General features: G+C 51.9%; 1 protein-coding gene across 10 annotated transcripts in view; it reads left to right on the forward strand.

Moving 5' to 3' along the window:
- Positions 1 to 3,783: 3,783 nt before the first annotated feature.
- Positions 3,784 to 22,664, forward strand: part of ZMYM3 (zinc finger MYM-type containing 3) — a 30,864-nt gene continuing 11,983 nt past the window's right edge. Inside the window, exons 1-17 of one of the 10 annotated variants that reach the window (XM_083422392.1) lie at positions 3,795 to 4,019; positions 9,564 to 10,436; positions 11,776 to 11,819; positions 12,274 to 12,346; positions 13,096 to 13,387; positions 13,602 to 13,779; positions 14,991 to 15,203; positions 15,600 to 15,750; positions 16,584 to 16,699; positions 18,223 to 18,309; positions 18,623 to 18,773; positions 19,263 to 19,435; positions 19,558 to 19,723; positions 21,285 to 21,349; positions 21,663 to 21,837; positions 22,157 to 22,272; positions 22,374 to 22,548. In XM_083422392.1, coding sequence (XP_083278518.1) covers positions 9,575 to 10,436; positions 11,776 to 11,819; positions 12,274 to 12,346; positions 13,096 to 13,387; positions 13,602 to 13,779; positions 14,991 to 15,203; positions 15,600 to 15,750; positions 16,584 to 16,699; positions 18,223 to 18,309; positions 18,623 to 18,773; positions 19,263 to 19,435; positions 19,558 to 19,723; positions 21,285 to 21,349; positions 21,663 to 21,837; positions 22,157 to 22,272; positions 22,374 to 22,548 — 3,037 coding nt within the window. In that variant the 5' untranslated portion in view covers positions 3,795 to 4,019; positions 9,564 to 9,574. Of the gene's footprint in view, positions 4,063 to 4,378; positions 4,699 to 4,829; positions 5,020 to 9,563; positions 10,437 to 11,775; positions 11,820 to 12,273; positions 12,347 to 13,095; positions 13,388 to 13,601; positions 13,780 to 14,990; positions 15,204 to 15,599; positions 15,751 to 16,583; positions 16,700 to 18,222; positions 18,310 to 18,622; positions 18,774 to 19,262; positions 19,436 to 19,557; positions 19,724 to 21,284; positions 21,350 to 21,662; positions 21,838 to 22,156; positions 22,273 to 22,373; positions 22,549 to 22,664 lie in introns of those variants that run through there. The other 9 variants (XM_083422395.1, XM_083422390.1, XM_083422393.1 and 6 more) reach the window with 9 other exon arrangements.

A 22,664-nucleotide genomic window follows, 5' to 3' on the forward strand; every position in this document is an offset into this window, starting at 1 on the left:
ACAGATGCTTTCATCTAGTTCATGGGCAGGCAAACTAAGGCCCAGGGGCTGGATCTGGCCCAATCGCTTTCTCAATCCGGCCCACAGACAGTCCAGGAATCAGCGCGTTTTTACATGAGTGGAATGTGTACTTTTATTTAAAATGCACCTCTGGGTTATTTGTGGGGCATAGGAATTCGTTCTCCCCCCCCCCCCAAAATAAATATAGTCTCCCCCCCCCCCCGACAAGGTCTGAGGGACAGTGGACCGGCCCCCCCTGAAAAAGTTTGCTGACCCCTGTGGGTGTCAATGCAAATACGCAGCGGTGTGGTGCAGTGGTTAGAGTGCGGGACTAGAACCTGGGAGGCCCACGAAACCCACTGGATGACCTTGGGCCAGTCAGTATCTCTCAGCCTAACCTACCTCACAGGGTTGTTGTGAAGGTAAAATAGACTGGGGGAGAAGTCTATATGCCACCTTAAGAAAAAGTGAGATATATGTGTAATAATAAAATAAAATAACGGTTTAATCGCAGATTAAGTTTCCAGGATGGACTCACCCATTCCCTTCCGCAAAGAAGGTTGAAAGCATTGTGAGGACACCAGAAACGATCAGAGGCATATCATGAGCCACAGCTCAGTGGCAGAAGATCTGCTTTGCATGCGGAAGGTCCCATATTTAATCCTTGGCATCTCCGAGTAACTCGGGAAACGTCCCTGCCAGTCAGTTTAGACAATACTGAGCTAAATAGATCAATGGCTGTAGAAAGTTTAGCTGGGTCTTAAAGTAAGGGTCACTGGAAGAAAAAAGCATCTGTTGGGAAGATTAGGAAGACAGAAAGGCAATGCAATTTTCTCCATCTTGAAAATATACATTACGGTAATTACAACAGGGGCCATATATTGGCATTGAACAGGCAGCAGCTTTAGAACGAACAAAAAAAGGAGGGGTATTAAAAATTTGCAATTATATCCTGTCTTTTGTTCAAGAAGCTTAATGTGGCACCATAGTTCTCTCTCCCCTGCCCTCCCCACTTTTACTCTCACAACAATGCTGTAACTTTGGTTAGGTTGAGATAAGTTGACTGGCCCAAGGTCACTCATTGCAGAATAAAGATCTGAAAACGAGTTTTCCCAGGCCCTAGAACCAAAACTCACTACTACCTCTCTCTTCCAAAGTACAGCTGGGTTGCAGAATTTTAGGTGGTGTGATCCTGCGGAATTTGACATCCTTCCACAGGGCCTGCAAGATAGAGCTTTTCCTCCTGGCCTTCGGTCTGGGCCCAGTTTGACCCCCCCCCCGCTCCATGGTACCCTGTAAGTTACCTCTTTGCCCTTTTATCAGCTCATGTGGGACTAACATGGACAGCTGGCCCTGATGAAAACTTGAGGTTCCCGACCCCTAAGGTTGTAATTCGTGGGCAGTCATTTAATTTTATCCTGATTCTAATTTTTAAGCTATATTTTAATCAATTGTTTGATTGTGTTTTAATGTATTTGATATTTGATGTTAGCCGCCCTGAGCTTGGTCTTGGCCAGGGAGTGCGGGGTATAAATAAAAATTTGCTTACTTACTACTTACTTACTTGCTTACTTGCTTAAATGAGAGGGGGGGAAATACAAAACGAACAACCAGTGCTCATACACGTACAAGTTACCAATTGCTTTTATGTGAAACTATTAATACATAGGCAGGGGGTTTAACTGCAGCTAGCTAGCAGTAATACTTGTAGGTATTAGACAAGCATGAAAATGGCTGCACACTTCTGGTATATGACCACAGCCAAATAGAAACTGATGAGGAATGTCAGGGAGCATCCATCACTTTTACCGTTCTTCCCCAAGGAAAAGGACCTCAATCGAGTCTCCTTTTTAAAAAAGAGAGAGAGAGAGAGAGATTCCTGTGTATAACTAGGGTCAACGGGCTGTGTGTGGCTTCCTTTCCTACTGTCCTGACGGGTTGTGCCTGCTCTTGGAAAAGTGATGTGGCTGGGCTTGGGGGGGGGTGGAGTTCCTAGCCAGAAGTCCCACGGTATACTGTCAGTGAGACAGCCTTAGATAGCTTCAGCTGCATGCACACCATACATTTAAAGTGTACGGCTTTTCCCAAAGAATATTGGAAACTGTAGTTTGTCAAGGATGCTGGGCTTTGTAGCTCTTTGCACGGTTGCCTGCAGGTCCTAGGATTTGGGGGGGTGGGGGGTGGGGAGCAAAGGTGCTTTAAATGTGTGGTGTGTATGCAGCCTTCCTAATTGTTCACTTCACTCCTCTCCTGCCGGGTGGGTGCATGGCTGGTGCTAGGAAGGTGCAGGAACCTAGGAACCTAGCAATTGCCCAGTGTTGTTGTGGGTGGGGGCACGCCCTCTCCTAGCAGGCCAGTGCTCTAAAGCAGGCAACACCAGTCAGGGCTGGATATTCAGCTGACCTGACCAAGTGAGGTAGTTACCACGGTATTAAGGACGCCCACCCCACCACAAGGGAGACCTACAGTGTAAAATGAAGAAGGCAGAGAAGCAGCCGTGTCCTTTTCCCACTTAACTGATGTGAATGATTCACAAGAGTGCCCCTTGCATCTATAGGGCTTTGTTGAGGAATGGAATTCAGAACTTAAGGGGTGTTCACTGTAAACACGACTAGGGGCATTTTCACAGACACTAAAATTGACTCCTGCCCGCCACCAGCTGCATTGCCTGCACCCATAATTCAAATGCACCGCCTTTGTTTGGTTTGGGCTGGAAATGCACAACCTACAGTGAGGGGGGGGGGGAGTATTTGATCCTCTGCTAAATTTGCCCGTTTGTCCTCTGATGAAGAAATGACCAGTCCATAATTTTAATGGTAGGTTTATTGTAGCTGGGAGATACAGGGTTTGGCTACCAAGTCATCTTTTGCAAAGGGATCAAATACTTATTTCACTCATTATAATGCACATCAATCTCTGACCTTTGTCTTCTGGTTTCTGGGGGTTTACCTGTTGTTATTCCGTCTCTCACAGCTACAATAAACCTACCATTAAAATTATGGACAGGTCATTTCTTCGTCAGAGGGCAAACGGGCAAATTTAGCAGGGGATCAAATACTTTTTCCCTTCACTGAGCTTAGAGCTCCTTGCGGGGAAAGGTGGGGCACAATAAATGCATCAATAAATGCATAAATAAATGAATTAATAGTCTCAATTTTCTGGAAAACATCATGTCTCAAGGAGTGTGTGTGGACAATTCCTTGGGGGAGTCGTGGGTGGCAGAATACGATTGATATAAGAGACAAACCCCAGATGCAGGTGGTATGGGATTGAGATGAGACTTTTGAGGGGAGAGAGGCTTTTGTGGCCGAGAGGGAAATGGGGTGTGGGTTTTTTGTGTGTATGTTTTTGCACGTCTCTATCCTGGTATGTGAAGCGGGGCCGGATTTCTCAGGACCGTGAGGTGGGGGGAAGTGGGTGTCAAAAATATACGCAAAGCAGAGCATTTTCCGAAGGGGCACGGGCCGAATGCGCGTGGGGCACCCGTGGGGAAGAGGTAAGGATAACGCGGAGTTGGGGCTCCTGTCTTTTTGTTCCGTGGAAAGGGGGACCTGGTCTTGCTAGGTGCGCCCTCCCCTACACATCTGGGGTTGTTAGAGGGGGCATTTATGCAGGGGAGAAATATTGTGAACTTGGGGATCCTGGGTCGTGCCTTTGGGTGGGTGGGTGGTGGGGGTGGGCGTCTGGCTCCGCAGTGTTCCACCATGGGGCAGGGACCACCCCCACGAGGGGAAATAAGAGGAACCTCCAGGGGAGGGCGCTCACAGATACGGTCCGGATGGGGGGCGTTGCAAGGGGGCGGGCCCTTCCCTAAGGCGGGCGGGAGGAGAAAAGGTGGAGGGGTCCTCTGGCGCCGGCTCCCCAGCACCCGTCCCTCCCTCCGTCCGTCCCGGAGGCGGTGCCCGTGCCTGCCCCACCCTGGACGCGCGCTCGCTCTCTCCGTCACTCGCCTCCCCGGGAGACGCTGCGGCGGGGCTGCTGGTGGCGAGCGGGGAGCCGCGCAACCTGCGGGAGAAGAGGTGAGGGGGCGCCGGAGGACCCCGGAGGTGTTTTATGCGGCGGGTAGGAAGAAGGAAGAGGAGATTCAACAGGGGCAGCCCCACTTTCATGTGCGTGTGTCTGGTGGGGTGGGGTGGGGGGTGGCGGTGCTTGGGGAGGGGGCGATTTCTTTCCTCGCGACCCCTCCTTGGATTTCGGAGGTAACCGTTGTGCTTGTTGTCGTTTCTCGAGATGGGGGAGGCCGGAGGGACCCCTTCCCGTACCTTCCCTCCCCGACCCCCCAACCCGCACCAACCCCCGGCGCCGCTCCGCGTTTCTGCCGTTCCGCGTTTTCCATCTCGCCCCCCCGCTCCGGGCAGCCGTGTAACTCCGCGCCGGGTTTTGCGCGCCGCCGGGCCGGTCTCGCGAGCCCGGAGCCCCGCGCGGCCAATCGGGGCGCGGGGCCCGAGCGCCGGCGGCCTATCGGAGCGCCGCCCTGGCTCGCGCCGCGGCCAATCGCAGGCCTCCCCGGACCGCCCCCCTTCGCTCGGGCTGCGGCGCGCTGAGGGCTCCGAGCGGCGCCTCCATTTAAAGGGGCCGCAGCAGCCACCCGAGCCTTGGGCGGGCTCCGAGGTAAAGGCAGGGCTGGCGGGCAGAGACAGGGAGGGGAGCTCGGGGAGGCCGGCGGCGGCGAAGCTCGGGTCGGGGAAGCTGCGGCAGGTGAGGGGGCGCCGGGCGGGGCGTGGGGGAGGGGGCGGCCATCGTGGGCTGGGGGAGGGGCGGCGGCGCGGGACCTCGTGACAAGGGGCGGGGCCTGGGTTGGTTAGGGGGGCCCGAACCCGCACTGGTGGGCGGGGCCTGTAGCGATTGGGCCGCGTCACGGGGTGGGATCCTGCAGGTACTTGCTGTTCAAGGGAAGGAGCCAGGCCAAGTCTCACCTGGAGCCCTTGGCGGGGAAGGAAAAGCGAGGGAAGAGGGGCTCTAAAAGGAGGCGGGCCTGGGATTGGCCAGGCCTGCAGTGGTGAGGTCAGGATCCTGCAGGTACTTGCTGGGCAAAGGGGAGGAGGTTGTGGTTGAAGCTGGTGGCAATCCTGGCCAAGTGTCACCAGGGGTAGGTGGGAGGGTAGCCTAAGATCTGTGCAACAAGGCAGGTCTGGGATGCACAGAAAGGGTGGGATTCTGCAGGCACTTGCTCAAGGAGAGGAGCTTACTTCTGGGTAAGGCCATCAGGTTGCAGCAGCAGGCCGAGATGTGCTTGGCATGCCACTACAGTGTGTAGGGAAATGCAGCCGTGTTATGCTTGTTAGGCTGCTCTGAAGATGGGTTGGAAACTTCAGCTGGTGCAAAATTCGGCAGTGACACGAGACCGGGCCTTTTGTGTGGTGGCTCCCTAATTATGGAATGCTCTCCCCAGGAAAACTCGCCTGGCACCTTCCTTACATATCTTTAGGTGCCAGGCAAAAGTGCTCCTCTTCTCCCAAGCTTTTGGCTAATTGAACAATCTATGGCTTTTAAAATGTGTTTGTTGGAAGGGGTATTGGTTTTCTTTATTTTATTGTGCATTTTGCGTTGTCATTTTTTTATTTTATGTTGTGAAAAGCTATGTGATCTTTGGATGAAGGGCAGTACACAAATTTAATAAATAGTGATAATAATCATGAGGGATTCTGCTGGTACTCGCCTTGCAAGGAGAGTTCTACTGTTAGCAGGGATGGGCTACAAGCTCAGTTCAGAGAATTGTAGACTTTGAGGTAGTTTTGTAGGCCTCAGGGTACCCGTTTTCCTGTCTAAGCCAACATTGGGGAATCTGTGCCCCCCAAAATGTTTTTGACTGCAACTTCCACGAGCCCGTGACAGCATATCCAGTGGTCAAGGACTTGTAGTCAAAAAATATCTGAGGAGTCATGTTGGCAACCTCAATTGTAGGCTCACCTATCTTAGCCTATTGCTCAAACTGGGGAAACCCTGGTCAGATCTCACCTGATACTTAGAGGACAGGATAGTGGTTTGCCCTGGGATGTATTTACACTAGGGAATAGCCATTCATGTCTTTGCTGTGAAGGGGAGGAGCAAAACCCCTGAACTGGGACCAGTTCAAGCTATAGTAGCTGATTGGCTTAAACCAAGGTACCTGGAAAGGACCCTAGATTGCAGGTTTGGGTGTTGGACTGTACTAGGAGAAAGGATCCTGTAGGCACTTGTAGAAAACAGAGGCAGTAATTGGATTGAGCTGCACCAAGTCTGAAGGAGAGAGAATGGCTTAGAAGGTTTGGGGGGCAGCGGGGGGGGGAATCTTGGAGGTCTGAGCTGGGAAAAGGCAAGCATGACTAAGTTGTACTTGTGGAGGGAGGGGAGCTGGTCTGCAGAAAGGCAGATTTGGTTTGGGCTTGGAAGACATCAAATAGCATGCAGATATTTGCAGAGGAAAGGGGGAGTGATGGCTTGAACTGGACTCGTTTTTGTTTTGTCTAACATCAAACGCTGGATTGTTCTGAGGAGTGACCAAGGCTTGTGGGAGGTGTATGTCCCACAGCCCTTATCCTTGGGAAAAGCTTTTTTCAGTAGACAACATGTTTAGGTTTTGAGTAACCAAGGAAGGAATCCAACATGAAATTGTTGAAGATTAAAGAGCAAATGGCTTCAGCTCTGCTAGCTGTTTTTATCGTACCACTGAAATACTGCTGCTTTGAACTTCTCTGAGATGCTTGTCTGAGGGAGAGCAGTTATTTTGAGTTCTTATGAGCAGGATGCAATCTAAACATTAAAAAGATGAGTTGCTTCCCTAAAACCCAGGGGTCTTGTTCTGGTGCAGATTCTCTACAGCTTCCAACCCATTGGGTTTAATCCTGGCTCTGTGTGTAGGTTCACCAGCCAAATAGGAAGCCTGTAGAATGTGTGGCTTGGTTATTGCATTTGGTCTTTTGTCCTCCCCGCTGCCCCTCCAACTAAATGATTGGCAGCACCTGGCTTGATGTCAGCATTCAGAGTCCCAATGACTGAATATTAAATTGGACTGTTGATTGGATTGGACCAAGGAACCTCTGCACCCTGCATTCCGATGTGGGTTCAAAGCTAACGAAAGGCAAGAACTGTACATTAACACCCATTCTCTGCTCCAATGTTGGGATGGGACTTTTGTAATATTAGCTGCTATACTTGATTTGGAGAATTAAACTGTGGTGTGGAAAGGTTCCAAAGGAGTTGCAGATAGAGGGAGAGGAGGTTTTGCTTGTGATGTATGCAGAAATAAGAAGCGTGGAAAAGCTGTTATATGTCCCCATGGGGGGAGGTAGTAGAGACTTGTGTTATAAGCCCATAGAGTGGGCTAGAAGACTGTGGTGGGTCCCCTCCTGACAGGGGATAGAGCAACAGTGAGGGTGTGTATGTGTGTGTACCTCTGTGTAGAGCAATTATTAAGAGACATACATTTTCTCAAAGGATGGAATCTTGTTCCTAGGAGGTTTAAAAAGACTTGAGACCACTGAATGCAGAGTTTCAGAAAATCTGACTAGGTGACCTTTGGGTCCCTTTTGTGTCTGTGTATCAGCCATTCTTGCAATGCACTTAGTGCTCCTTGTGTGAGAGGCCCCTAACTGAGAGAAAGAGGGGGGGGGGAATTCTCTTGCTACAGTCTCCCACCATTCCCAGCCTCTTTACTTTCCTCCTAAAAGGCACATTTGCTTTTTTCCTAGATCAACACATAGCTTGTGTTTCACAGACTATTCCTGGAAATAGATGCCCTGCAAACCTGTGTGTCCTCAACATCACCTGGCACACGCTGTTGGCTTGTTGTCTCAGAAGTGGCTTTGCTTTTTCCTTGTGGCTGGGTTTCCAGGGTGGGCCTCCGTGAGCAAGCCCAGAGAATTGCAAAGTGGGGCCACTTGAGTTGTATACTGACTGAGCAGGAGGCAGATCCACAGGAAGTTGTTTGTCTGTCTAGGACTTCAGAGCCTTCCCCAGGTTCAGATAGTCCACCTGTTCCCAGACTAAGGAATAGCTGGTGTGGTAATTGCTCAAAACAGAGATCTTCACTTGGAGAAAGCTCATAAGGTCTGCTGCAGATTCAGTACATGTAATATATTGATAACCCAGGTGACCTCTGTAAGGAAAATGCACCCGTTTTACAGATAGGGGAACTGCCCATTGCAGGTTGGTCTTCAGTATAGTCACTGCCAACATGTTGCTTTCAGTGTCCTTTATGAAGCCGGCAGGTGTCCCCTCAGGATAGAACTTGCATACCTGCTAGTCCGGGCTTAGCCAACATGTTTTTGGACAGCTGCCCCATCATCCCTGACCATTGGTCATGCTGGCTGGGGCTGAAGGGAGTTGGAATCCAACAACACCTGGAGGGTCCCATATTGCCTGCCCCTGTTCTAGCTCATAGCTGATGTACCCACAGTGCTGTTCATAGGAAACCAGGGTTAACTGAGAGGCGATGGGAGAGGTAGGGAGAGGTAGGAGTATCCAATTTCTTGCAGATGTTTGCTTGCTAAAGAGCCTTCGTTAATTGTCCAAAGAAGCATTTGGGCTTTTTTATTTTTTCCTGAGTTAACACAGGTGCTGATTGGTTCACCTCCAGCTCTGAAGTCTTCCATGAGGCTGTGGCTACCTTGCCTTTTTCAGATTTACATATTCGGATTTGTAGCCTTGTCTCTCCTGTGCCTCAGAGGTAGCAACAAGATTTAGAAACAAGCAATCAAAATGCTTAATTGGACAGCTGCTGCTTCTTTTTTGACCCAGTCATTAGAAGTCCAGTGTTCCTGATCACCAAAAATCAAATCCAGATTTCTGTGAAAGAAGGCTTTTTCAGGCGTGGGTTGCTGTAAAGCTTAAGAATTCAGCCTGGGAGGAACAGCTTTTGCAAGGGCCCCTCTCTGCCTGGCTTAGCTGTGTAGAATTGTCTGGTGGTAACACCAAAGGGCTATTCTAGACTAACTGGATCATAATGGTGTCTATCATCCTGAGAGCATCTTGCGTACTGTGTATTGTCTGTTGATCTTTTTAATAAACGTAGCAAGTGACAGGCGCTGGTGGAAAAACATGACACTTCACTGAGACTCCAGGGTTGGTGTGGGGTAAGGGCAGGGACACAATTTCAAATTACAGTATACCAACTCATCACCTGATTCCTTCTTATTTTTTAAGATCTCCTCCAGCCAATAACTTCTGTGCGAACATAAATTTTCTGAACCCTGATTAGTTCAGAATTGCTCCCCTGAGTGTGAAAAGGCCTAAGTTGGTGTGTGTGGGGGGGGGTTTAAGGATTATGTGTCTACTTCTCACAATGCTTAAAAGATCTTCTGTCTTCTGGACCACTTCCAATGGATTCCCAGTATTTGCCATGAATGAATCAGTTGAATTTGAAGTTAGAAATTTTTGGTTTGTGTTAGTTCTGGTTCACGAGGGGAGGCACCCTTCTGAGCCAGTTTTGGGGTCTGATTCAGTTTGGCTCCTTGTTGCTGGCAGCTGATCTCCAAGGCCTCGCACGGTTAGCTGCTCGGAAGAGCTACATCCCTTATATTCCCATATGTGCTTAAACGTGCTAACATTCCGTTCTCTCCCCCTTTCTGCCTCCTTGTTTTAAGCCTTTTTCTGAATGGAGTCGAATGAATTTCCTGGCTCCCTGGGGCCAATGTCGCTGCCTGATAAGCCATTGATTGGAGACCTTCCTGCAGACATGGAGTATGGAGAGGATCTGCTAGCGTCCCAAACAGCCTCCATCCCACAGGCTTCAGCTCAGCAGCCCCAAGAGATGGAGTGGGAAGCACCTAAGCAAGCAACTTCAGATGCAGACCTGGACCCGGGCTTGGTGAAAACAGCCGGATTGTCTGATCTGAGCAAATCCAACAGCCTGACCCTCAGCAAGTCTGGTGCTCTAGATGTTACAGAGAAGCCCAGTCTTCTCGGTAGCTTGAGCAACAATGACAACCTGGTGGACCTGGATAAGTCTGAGGACCTGGACAACGTGTACAAGACACGAGGTTCTGCAGATCCGGAGGATGGACCTAGGGATCCCCCTGTGCCAGGAACCGAAGCCCTTGTGCCAGAAGCATGGAAAGAAGCATCAGCATCGAAAGTAGACTTCAAAAGCACAAAGGATGATGGAGAGGAGAGTGCAGCCTCCCTTCCCGACTGCCATGTGGTGAAGTCGCCTGACGTGGTGGAGATAAGCAGCACTTCCTCCTCACAAGAACCAACAGAATATTCCGAGAACTCACCGAAAATTCCGCGGCCGGTTAAGAAAGCCCGATTGAAAGCCCCAAAGAAAAGTGCTCCAGTGCAGAAGGAGGAAGTGGCGACATCTACAGAGGAGGGGAAGGAGCCTGTTCTCAACAGTACTCCAGCTCCTGAGCCCATGAAAGAGGGTCTGGCTGAGGCTGAGAAAGACAGCAGTGTCAGTCAGAAGGACCCTGCTGAGCCCAAAGCACAAGAGGCTGAACAGTCGCTCCAACCTCCAGGTGGGTAAGCAGGAAGGAGGGCTCTCCCTAGAGCATCGCCCCAGCCCCACTTTTGCTTCTGCTCTGAGGCCAAGTGTGGGGAGCGGTGCCAGGAGGTGCTCCCACTGTTCTTCTCTTGGGTAAAAAGCTGTTGCAACTCGTTTCTGTTTATAACTAGCCAAACCTAGAGAATATGATCCCTGACCAATCAGGAGATACAAAAGAGTAAATAAAATCAACTATATATAATGTTGATTATTTTGTTGTTGCTGTATATAAATCTTTGCTTATCTAAATTAATGAAATTATGTTCATTAAGTAACCTTTATTTATTCTTTTGCATCTTTTGTAAATAGCCCCTGCTCTGACTTTGCTCGGCAAGCAACAAATTAGAGGTTATGTTATTTTATGTTATGTTAATATTTTATTTGTCATTTTCAACAAATTAGATGTCTGGCCATTCTCCTGTTCCTTGCAAGATTATACTATTACAATTCACATTTATATCCAACCTTTTCTCCATTGTGCTCCTCCTTCATTTCATCCTCACAACAACTTGCCATAGTAGTTTAGGCTGAGAGACTGTGACTGACTCCAAGGTCACCCAGCGTGCTTCATTGCTGAGTGGGGGATTTGCACCCTGGTCTCTCAGGTCCTAGTCCAACACTCAGACCTCTACATCACACTGGCTCCTTTCCTTTCTTCCCCAGCTTCTTCCCCAGAGCTAGAGAGCTTGGTCAGCTGTCTGAATGTTGCGCCAGTTGTAAAGGTGTTTCTACTCTCTCTTCCTCTCACCAGCCACACACACCCATAGATGGTTCATTGATAGCTTTCAAGCAGCATCTTAACCCAGTGATGTTTCGGCATTAGTTTGTTCCATTCCTGACCCTTGTTAGAGTGTAAGACCATAAGAAGATCAGGCCAATGTCCCATCTAGTCCAGCATATTGATCCCAGGGTGGCCGACCAGATGCTCTAATGGGAAGCCTGCAAGCTAGCCATGAGCACAAGTCATGAGCCTGCAAGCTAGCCATGACCCACCTGTGAGTCCCAGAAACTGGCATTCAGAAGCATAATGCCTCTGACAGTAGCCGTAACAGCTAGTACTAATTGATAATAGAATCATAGAATGGTAGAGTTGGAAGGGATCTCAAGGGTCGTCTAGTCCAACTTCTAGTCTCAACATGCAGTTCCCCCATCCAATATGAAACCATAGTGGACCCTGCTTAGCTTTGCAGATGTGCGAGCAGTTTTCCTGCTGCACCACTGTTCTCCCTGAATTTGTCCAGTCCTCTTCTAAAGCCACCTAGACTGGCAGCCTCACAGACAGCTTTGAGGTCTCTCTTGTGTTTCTCTTGCAGGGGAAGACCCTGGCGCAAAAGGGAGCGAGAAGCCAGTTGTGAAGGTAAGGGAGGAGGCAGCTGAAGCAGCCGCCACCCGGTTGAGTGTTTGTCTTTCCACTAAGACCCTCCTAACACTTTCCCCAATCCCCTAGTTTTTTGTTTTTTGTTTTTTTCGGCGTGGGGAAAATTATTGACATGTTCCGTTCATTTCAGCCTTAAAGTTTCTTGCACTGTATGTTTCCTTCCTCCTCCTCTGTGAATGGGTGTCCATCACTAAACCAGTGTCCCCCAACCTGGTGCCCTCCAGTTGTTTCGGAATGTGATGTTCTGGGCCTGGTCAACAACATCTGTATGGCAGCAGGTTGCAGGAAGTTAGTTTAGACTGTGGACCTGTGGGCAGGGGTTACTCTCAACCATACCTGCCATTCTTAGGTGTTCAGTAAACAATTTCAGAGATGGGGGTTTCCCTGGGCTGCTTGCCATTGTCTGTTTAGATGGTTCCTTGGTTCGTTCCAGGAGCAGAAGAGAAGCGAGCGTGCCAGGAGGGCGGAAGTGTCTCGGCCTGAAACAGTGAACTCCTCTGAGAGCAGTAAGTTACCTCCTTGACTGTAAGAGGACCATGCTTTACATATGCTTTACATATTATAAGAAGCTGTGTTATTCTAGTTTAGACCCTTTCTTCATCTAACCTGTTGTTATCTACTGTAATGGGCAGCAGCTCTCCAGAGTTCAGGCAGAAGAGGGTCTTTATCGATACTTGCTTGCCTGGAATATTTTAAAACTAGGCGTAGTGGAGCTTTCTGCATTCAAAGTGAGCACTCTGCCACAGAGGTGTGGCCCTTCTCCCAGAAGAGTAGGCCATTTTGGCATGGTGGGTAGAGAAAGGTTTGGAGGGGAGACTCCTGTGTTCAAATCCTGCTCAGCCCTGCAGCTCAGTGGGCCGTTTACTACCTCTTAGGGTGGCCCACCTTGCAGGGTTGTTGTGTGGGTTAAAGAATGGGTTGAGGAAGAAGTATGTGCAATGCCTTGAGTTCTTCAGTGAAATGGGAGAGTGAAACATAGCAAATGTAGTCAGATATGTGTATTGAAAGGGTGGAATCTGCCTTCTGTAGGATTTGGAGGCAAGGCTTAGTAACGGATCTAGTTGCACAGTTAAAGAGGATCCTGCTCCAGTGTGGGAGTTGACAATCCTTGTTGTCTGTTTTGTGTATGTGGAAACTGTAGAGGCAGGATCTGCCCTTCTCCCACTCTTCCCCCCCAGTTTCTAGACCCCCCCCCCCCCGTGCAGCAGTGGCCAGCGACAGCCAACAACCTCTTGTTCTCTCTTGTGCTCCACAGTCCCCGTCTCGGATGAGGATTCGGATGCCATGGTGGATGACCCCAACGACGAGGACTTCGTTCCCCACCGCACCCGGCGCACCACGCGCCTGTCCCTGCGCAACCAGGCAGCCCAGCGAGCTGCCCGTTCCACCGTCACCAAGATGACTTGCGCCAACTGCCGGACCCCACTGCAGAAGGGCCAGACGGCCTACCAGCGCAAGGGGCTGCCCCAGCTCTTCTGCTCCAGCTCCTGCCTCACCACCTTCTCCAAGAGGCCTCTCAGCAAGAAGTGCTGCACCTTCTGCAAAAAGTGGGTGCCCCAAAACCAACCAAGTGCCCTTTTCCCAATCTGCCCCTTCTGCTTTGGCAGGCCGCAACTCTGCAAGTACACTTAGCCCTCTTGCTACTTCCCCTCCGCTTTTGTTGCTCTTGGGTCCCCTTGTCACCTCTTGCCCACACTTACTGGGATAGTCCAGGGTGTGGCCTCCAGGCCCTAGTCTGACCAGTGTCTTCCTGCCCCTTAGGGAGATCTGGAATGCCAAGGACTCCGTGGTGGCTCAGATTGGCTCAGGCAGCTCTTTCCACGAGTTCTGCTCTTCTGTGTGCCTCTCGCTGTACGAAGCCCAGCAGCAAAGACCGACACCACAGTCGGCAGAAGCCTCAGACACTGTCCGTTGCAGTGTGTGCTACAAGGCTGGAGAGGTGAGCGCGTCGGCTGTCTGAGAAAGTATTGCAGGGTGGAGGGGAGATGAGAATCCATGTGAGTAGTTGAAAGCTGCCAGGCAAACAAGAGGCCAGTTGAGGAGTGCAAGGGACAGACAAAAGGGTGCAGATCTTTGCTGAGCACATGGTTAAACTATGGAATTAACTTTCACAAGTGGCAGTGATGGCCAGCAGCTTGAACTTGAAAAAGAGTGCTAGACAAATTCATATGCTACTAGTCACAATGGTTATGCTCTGCCTCTGCTGTCAGAGGCATTATATCTCTGAAGGCCAGTAGCTGGAAGTCACAGGTGGGGAGAGTGCTGCTGTTGCCCTCATGTTCTGCTTGCAAGCTTCCCAGGAGAGGCTTCTGGTTGGGCCACTGTGAGAACAGGATGTTGGCCTGGTCCGGCATCCTGGCTCTTCAGATGTTCTTCAGGGACAGGCCACAGAGGACTACTTGTTTCACATGCAGAAAATCCCAGATCCAATCCTGGTGGTAGTATTACATTTCAGGTAGCAGGACTGGGAAAGGCTGCTGCCTTGAGAGTCCTGAGTCCCAGTAGGTGGTGTGGACCTCTATAAGGACCTGGTCATATCTGTAACTTGTATATCAAGTAAGGTGATGTTGGTGGATGTGTAAGAAAAGACAAGTATACTGGGCAGATTCCAGAAAGGTAGCCATGGGGGAGATGGGCCCTTGGAGACTTTAACAGATCCGTTGAGTGATGGAATGCACGAGCATTTACAACCTGCTTCACTTTGTTCCTGAAGCACAATGTCGGGGAAAAGGGAGAATGGAGTAGATTATATGGGGATGTTCTGAACCAGAAAAAAATGTGATTTTTGGGAAGGAAGATCTGTTAAATAGAGGTTTCTCAAGTAGCATAACAATCCTATACTAGTATAGGGTGTGGATCTAGAATAGAGATTCGTCCCGACTGACAAGCTCACTGAGAACAGAGAACTAAAATTCAGCAGCACGTCTTCCAAGATGCCGCAATTCCCGGTGCAAAGTGGAATGTCAGTGCAGGTTATTATAAGGTTGGCTGCTAGGTACAGCCTCCCCTGCCCGCAAAACGTTCAGCTGTTTCCTTGCACCTGGGCCCAGCCACCTCCAGCCATTACTTAGGGGCTGTAGAGCACCGCTGCTCTCTGGGGATGGAAGCTAATGCCAGGCCTGGTGACCCACAGTTCTGCTTTGCCTGCAGATCCAGCACGAGGTCAGCAATGGGAATGTGGTGCACCGCATCTGCAGCGACGCCTGCTTCACCAAGTTCCGTGCCACCAAGGGCCTGAAAACCAACTGCTGTGACAACTGTGGCCTCTACCTGTACAACAAGGGCCTGCCACTGGAGTACCTCTTCCACGAGGGGCAGCAGAAGCGCTTCTGCAATACCACCTGCCTCAACAGCTACAAAAAGGTGCGAATGGGTGGAGGGGATGTCCCAGAGCTTGGGTCCAGACCCTCAAGTGAACCTCTCTTTGAGCCAGGCCATGTGACGGACCTTGCCCTGTCTCCCCTCCCCAACGTGAGATTGTGTAAAAAAGTTATTGTGGGAATGGTGGTAAGGATAGCTTGGCTTGGGTGACTGAGTCTCGTGTGTGTGTGTGTGTGTGTGTGTGTGTGAGAGAGAGAGAGAGAGAGAGATGTTTGATGGGGAAGGAGATGCTTGTGAGGGAGAGAGGTGTGTGTCAGAGAGAATGACACACACACACGAGTGCAATGTCCATTAAAATCCAGGGGGGAGTGGGACATAAAGGGTGCCCTGCAGTGAAAGAGCCTGTGTGGCAGCTGTCCCTGCACTGTGTTTCTGCAGAAGAACACCCGGGTTTATCCATGCATGTGGTGCAAGACACTCTGCAAGAACTTCGACATGCTGTCCCACAAAGACCGGAATGGGAAGATGGGCCTTTTCTGCTCCGTCTGCTGTTCCACCTCCTACAAAGTCAAGCAGGGTGGCCTGACAGGTAAAAGCAGAAGGGTGGGGAAAAGAAAGAGCTCTTTGGATTCTGCTTAACCAAGGGTTGCTAGTCCATTAGGGCAAATGGGGCACTTCCCCACCAACCTCAGCTTGCCCTCACCTGGCCTGGCTTCTTAACAAGCAGCCTAGGAGGTGGCACCACCAATCAGCTTCCTCCTCTTCCTCCTTCTCCATCTCAGTGTTGCCATTTTATAACTTAGCAAGGCAAGAAGATGAGGACAAATCTAGAATTAGTTGGCTCTGCCTGCTGTTGGCTGTGGCTTCACCTATTGTTGGGCTCCTTGATGTCTGTCCCAGCTCTCTGATAGCACCATTAGGTTTGCTAGCACTTGGCCAGTCTCAGAAGGGTGGTGGTTGGCCACAAGTGTGGCGTTTTCTAACCTTAGCACGTGGGGAACGGGAGGCCGCTGGATCTGTGCTTTAAGACACACGAGTTTGCTCCACCTGACTTGCTGCAAAATTCCAGACCAAGATGAGACCGCCAACTCCCATTGGGGTGGACTGTGCTACATGGGAGTGGAGAGAGAGAGAGGTCAGGTCTCTCCATGCTAAATATTGATTGCCCTGCCTGGGGTAAGAGTAGTTTGGACCAGGCGGAGGAGAGCATTTCTTCTCATTTTCTCTGCTTAATGTTACATCACAGAACTGTAGAGTTGGAAGGGACCCTGAGGATCTTTTTAGTACAACCCCCTGCAATGCAGGAATATGCAGCTGTCCCTTACGGGGATTGAACCTGCAACGTTGGCGTTATCAGCACCATGCTCTAAAACCAACAAGGCATCATCTCTCACCAACCTCTGACTCTCCTCTTTTCCCCAGGACCCCCTCGGCCTTGCAGCTTCTGTCGGAAGAGCCTGTCTGAGCCCTGCTACTACAACAAGAACGAGCAGGTGGTGTACCAGTTCTGCAGCCCCAGCTGCTGGACCAAATTCCAGGTACATAAGGAGGCTCTGCCGCCGTCACAGTGACGGGACCAAACCCAGGAACGTGGGTTTTCTGCATGGCTGAGATCTGGTGCATCCATCAGACTCCTGAAAGTCTCTTTCTGTTTCTCTTTCTCTCTGCTTTCATATTTATTTTTTTAAAGGGGGGGGGAGCATCTAGCTCATTGTTTGCCAAGAAGAGTGTTGGAAGGCAAAAGGCATGTCTGCCAAGGCTCTAAGGCTAAAGAAGACATGGGGGTGGGGGAGTGGGCTTCATTTGGCCAGGAGGAGAGGAAAGGAGGGGTCACATTGCACTTCACAGTTGTCTGCTCCCTGCCAGGATTCTGTGCACTTTTTTTAACTCTGCCCTAAATTGCAAAAGTAAAGACATCCATGGCTTGTGATGTAAAATTCATCTTCTCGACCTTTTGGCACTGCTTAGTAAAAAGGAGCCCATTCTGCATCCCTCGTTCTTGGGTCCCGTATATGTGTATGAAGATTTGCCATCTTCCTTCCTGGACCTCCAGCCCGCAACTGCCTTGTCTTCCAAGCTCCAACTCTCCTTAGCTGCCCAGTCTGCACACAGCTCCTCCTGTCTTAAGGCTTGTGTGAGAGATTCCAAACCACCCTCCTCCTCCCAGATCAACCTCCCCTCTCAGCAGCTGCCCTGTATATCAGCACTGTATGGCCGCACCTCTCCCTTCAGAACTTAGAATGTCCACCAGCACAACGCTCTGACATCACAGAAGCCCAGCCAATGGCCAGAGGATGGGGCAGGGCATGTTGGTGGAGCTGGTTGGGGCAGGGGAGGGAGGAGGGCGTGTAAAGCTTGCACACATCTACTTAGCTTATTGATATATCTCTATATATGATGTCAAATCTATCGTGGGGGTCATTGTCTCGAATAAAACTGTTTCTACTTCTGCTGACGCAGGAGAGAGTTTGTGTCTGCTATCCAATAAATAGTCAAATTTATAACATTTGTGTGATTTGCATAATTTATTCTACTCACAGAGTGTTGGTCTTGTACTGCCACTGTCCAATGGCCAATCCCTGTTTCCTCCCAGGAGCAGCTGCAGTAGCTGGACGTCCCCTGGGAAGAACCTGTATGGGGTGCCTGCTGGTTACTGTCCCCCTCTTTGTGGAATGGGGTTCAGTCAGCCTTCTGTTGGGGGAAGCAGCGGGGACTTGTGTTTTACACTCAGTGGGTTGGGGTCATGGGCGGGTGACGCTGCTGGGGGTATGTGGTGAGAGGGTGGATGTGAGCTGGGGGGCTGGGGGGGCGACGCATGGAGAGGGTCAGGAGCATGGTGAATGCTGTGGGCTGTGCTGGTGGCGGTGGGGGAGTGGCAGGCAGGGATGCGGTTGTGAGTGTGTGGCTTGGAAGTGTGCAGGTGGTGGCTGGGTCGGTGCCTCTGCTGAGTAGTTGTGAGCCTGGGCAGGGGCAGCTGCAGGCCAGCCAGAGTGGGCAGAGGTTGATCCTGTGTCCCCCCTACCCACCCCTTCTGAATCTTTCCCCTTCCCTCAAAATGCAGCGCACCAGCCCAGAAGGTGGAATCCACTTGACTTGCCATTCCTGCCACAGCCTCTTCACTGGGAAGCCTGAGATCCTGGATTGGCAGGTGAGGGGGCCTGCAAAACAAACAGCAGAGGCAGAGGGATTGCCAGGGAGGGAGATGTGGAGATGAGCAGGACATGGGACCTTACAGCCACTCCTACAGAAAGACAGTCTGGGGTTGGCCTGGGAGTTGCTGCTGATTTTTGCTTTGTATGTATGTGTGCGTGCAGGGGGTGGGTGGTCGGGAATCTGGAGCCTGCCCTTCGAAAGCAGTGGGGGTCCAGCCCAGCTCCGCAAGATCCTGTCTTGCTGCTGTGTTGCCCGATGGCCGAGCGTGGCCTCCTCCTCCTCCTCCTCCTCCTCCTTCTCTCTGGCAGGACAAGGTCTACCAGTTCTGCTGCCGAGACTGCTGTGAGGACTTCAAGCGCCTGCATGGGGTGGTGTCCCAGTGCGAGCACTGCAAGCAGGAGAAGCTGCTGCATGAGAAGATCCGCTTTTCTGGGGTGGAGAAGAACTTTTGCAGCGAAGGTACCTGGGCAGCTACGGGGGGAGCAGGGCCCTGTGCTGGAGAGGAGGAAGAAGGGGGCCTTGTGTGTGGCAGAGAGTCGTCCAGGGGCTGAAGGCAGGGCGGGGGGAAGGCGCCCCTTCTTGGAGGGGCCCTTCCTGCTGTGCTGGCGACCAGCTGGCCCTGCCACGCCTCCTGGGTCCTTGCATGCGGTGGGCGATCGTTTGGTCACTCGGAGCAAACTCTTCTTAGAACCAGAGAGGTGAGCGATTGGTGAGTCCCCACCACCCACCCCTGTTGTCAATTCCCGACCCCCGGGGGCCAGTGCAGGACACGTTATGCTCTCAGGAATCTTTCTCTCTCTCTCTTTCTCTCTGTCTCTGCCTTCCTGTGCTTCGCTTGTTCCTCCAAGCCTTCGCTCTAGGCTTCCTGCTGGCATTGGTGTGCCCACACGTTGCTCACTCTTTCTCTCCCTGCTCTGGGAAGGTTTCACCCGTCTCGTTTCTCCGCAGGGTGTGTGCTTCTTTATAAACAGGATTTCACCAAGAACCTGGGCCTGTGCTGCATCACCTGCACTTACTGCTCCCAGACGTGCCAGCGAGCCGTCACCGAGCAGCTGGAGGGCAGCACCTGGGACTTCTGCAGCGACGACTGCAAAAGCAAATACCTGCTCTGGTACTACAAGGTCAGTGCAGGGGCTCCGCTGGCCTCAGTGCCCACCTGCCGCTTGGCCCGCAAGGGGCCGGAGCGGAGCCCTGGAGCCCAGGTGGCCCCCTCCGCAGCCTTGTCGTGTTGTTTGTTTTTCAGGCGGCTCGGTGCCACGCCTGCAAGCGTCAGGGCAAGCTGCTGGAAACCATCCATTGGCGGGGGCAAATCAAACACTTCTGCAACCAGCAGTGTCTTCTGAGGTTTTATAACCAACAGAACCAGCCCAACCTGGACACCCAGAAAGGGCCTGAGAGCCTGCTGAACAGTGAGTCGCTGGGTGCTTCGGCTAGCTGAGAGCTTCAGGGGTCTGGCTTGAGCGCTAGGGAACGATTCTGCACTGGCCCCGGGGGGTGGGGGGTGGGGGTGGGACGGGACCTGGCGGGGAGCACCCCTTCCCCCTCCATCGCTAACCTCTCTGGTTCTATGACACACAGGGCCAGCCACGAGAAGCCGGCGCTGCCTGTAGCTCCCAGGCTGTTTCCGTGGGTGGCTCCCCTTCTCCAGCGGACAGTTCCATGTGTAGGGGTGGGGCCTGGCCTGGCATGTGGCTTGCCCATGCCGCTCCCCAGAGTCCAAAAGCTAAGCCAGTGTTGGGCCAGGTCAGTTCTGGGATGGGAGACCCAGAAATATGAGCAGGAAGGGAAGATCCTCCCGTGGCAGGAGAAGTGTCCAAGGCAGGTGCTGGAGGCCGTGGTGTTGCCAAAAGGTCTGCTGTTGGGTACCCAGGTCTGATGCTGGGAACAGGCAAGAAGCCCAAGGACGACTCCTCCTCTCCCATACCAGTTTTCTTTCTTTCTTTCTTTCTTTCTTTCTTTCTTTCTTTCTTTCTTTCTTTCTTTCTTTCTTCCTCTCTCTCGCTCTCTCTCTTTGTCACGCTCTCAGCATCACTTTCTGTCCTTTGGGTTTCTGCTCTCCCCTCCTTCCTCCTGGTCCACCCACCATCCTCTTACGGATTTCCTAGGCAGTGATCCTCAGCCGACATCGGGGCGGCAGATGCCCTGTTGAGAAGATCCAACCTTTCGTTTATTTTCATTTTTATTTTACAGCTGTTGAGAGCGGGATGCTGTGACTGTTGTGTCCAATAGATTACGCATGTTTATCTGAACTCATTAGCCATGAGGGCTAGGAACGTGTTTTGTTTCTGTTTTTAAGGAAAGGTGGGGTTCTTGGATGCTGCATCCACAGTGAATGTCAACTTCTGTGTAGGGGGCTTTTGCACTTGCGCAGAATAGCAGAACTCTCATGTGGGTGCTGACTTGCAGAGAGTCCAGCGAGTAAAGGTGGGTCTCCCTTAGAGGCAGGCAGAGGCAGCAACTCGGCAGCGCGCAGACAGCACTGTTTTCCTCCCAGTTTTATGTCCTGACTGCACTGCCCTGACTTGCACCCTTCCTCTGGAATAAGTCACATCACTCCCCTGCTTGGCTTGTTAATGGATTTGCCAGAGCTTCAGTGGACGGCTCTTGCAGGGGAGGGGGAGGGGGCTTGTCTAGTTCCTCCCCACCCCACGCCAACACTTCTGTGATATTCCACATATCTGCTAAGACCTGGGAGCCTTGCCTCAAACGTACTACTTGAGCCCTGATAAACTCCTCCTCGCCTAGGTCTTTCTGTGGCTTCTCCGCCGGCAGACGGGCCAGGCCTTAACTCTCCAGTGGCGAAGACTTGCCAGACTGAACCTGGAGGAATGGGAGATAATGAGGAAAGCTCCCCTTTATCCCTTCGGCACCAAGCGAAAGGTGGCCCGCAGGACTGCCTGCCTGCCAGATCTGGGCAGGTGGCGACAGGGGGGAAAGCAGCTCACTCCCCAAGCCCTTTTTTCTTTCCAGGTCAGACCCCTGAGCCAAAGCAACCCTCCTCTACCACCACCTCGCAGAAAGCAGAGACCAGCACGGTGAGTGGCCTGAGCAGGGATTTCCCACTGTTTGCTGGGCTGCTCCATGGAGGGAGGTAGTTGGCAGTGTGGGGCTTGGAGGCTAAGATGGGGGAGGAGGGCAGCATTTGACCCCAAGGCAGCAGGTTGGTCTCTGTCCCTTCCCCCATGCCCTGCATTGCTAACATAGCCTGGCAGCTTGCAAGGAGTGGGGGCCCACGAGTGGCCCTGCCAAGACGCGAGGTGTACAGCAGAATGCCTTGCAGGAGAGAGGGGTGGGTGGGGCACCATCTCCCTCTGGAGTGGCTTCTGACACACGTATGGATCTGCCCAGGTACCTGCGAAGAACAGCTCTGCCCCTGCGGCAGCCGCCGCCTCTGCTGCTGCGTCCCAGCCGTCGCCTCAGCCAATCACCCCGCGGAAGAACAAAGCCGCCATGTGCAAGCCTCTCATGCAGAACCGAGGGGTCTCATGCAAGATAGAAATGAAGTCCAAGGGCTGTCAGACAGGTGAGGGGGCACAAGGGAGGCCTGGGCCAACACAGCAACCTGCTGGGGAGATGAGTGGCCAGGCATTCTCTCAAGTGGCTTGGTCCTGGACTGCGTACAGGGCCCGTAGATGTTAGCCCTGCAGCCTTAAACTTGGCCCTGCTGCAGATTGACAGCCAATTCGGTTTGCACCCCATGAGCAGCGTATTTGCTGTGCATCTGGGGACTGGAGGACCTGATCCAACACCTTTGGGAGCAAGTGGCATCCCTGTCCTGGAGGGCTGTGGAAGCCAGGCAAGGAGAGGCTCTCCTGACGGTGTGTGCTTATCCTTCCTGACAGAAGCCGACTGGAAGCCCCAGGTGGTTGTGCTGCCCATTCCTGTGCCCATTTTCGTGCCTGTGCCTATGAACATGTACTGCCAGAAAGTACCTGTGCCTTTCTCCATGCCTGTCCCGGTAAGTGTGGTTCCCTGCATCTCCCCCACACCGGCCCATTCAAGCTTTCCTGCATCCCCACCACCACGTTCGCCTTAATCCTCCTTCCCTGCTCCTCGCAGGTGCCTGTGCCAATGTTCCTGCCCACCACGCTGGAGAGCACGGAGAAGATTGTGGAGACCATAGAGGAGCTGAAGGTGAAGATCCCTTCCAATCCTCTGGAAGCCGATATCCTGGCCATGGCTGAGATGATCGCAGAAGCAGAAGAGCTGGACAAAGCCTCTTCGGACCTTTGTGGTAGGTTTCATGATTGCATTTCTCTGGGTCCCTAGCTCAGTGACAGATCATCTACCTTGCATGTAGAAGGTCCCAGGGAGGGTTGGGAATAGCCCTTTCCTAAAACCCTGGAGAGC

The sequence above is a fragment of the Podarcis tiliguerta genome, assembly GCF_965153285.1.
Source record: "Podarcis tiliguerta genome assembly, chromosome: Z".
Taxonomy (NCBI): domain Eukaryota; kingdom Metazoa; phylum Chordata; class Lepidosauria; order Squamata; family Lacertidae; genus Podarcis; species Podarcis tiliguerta.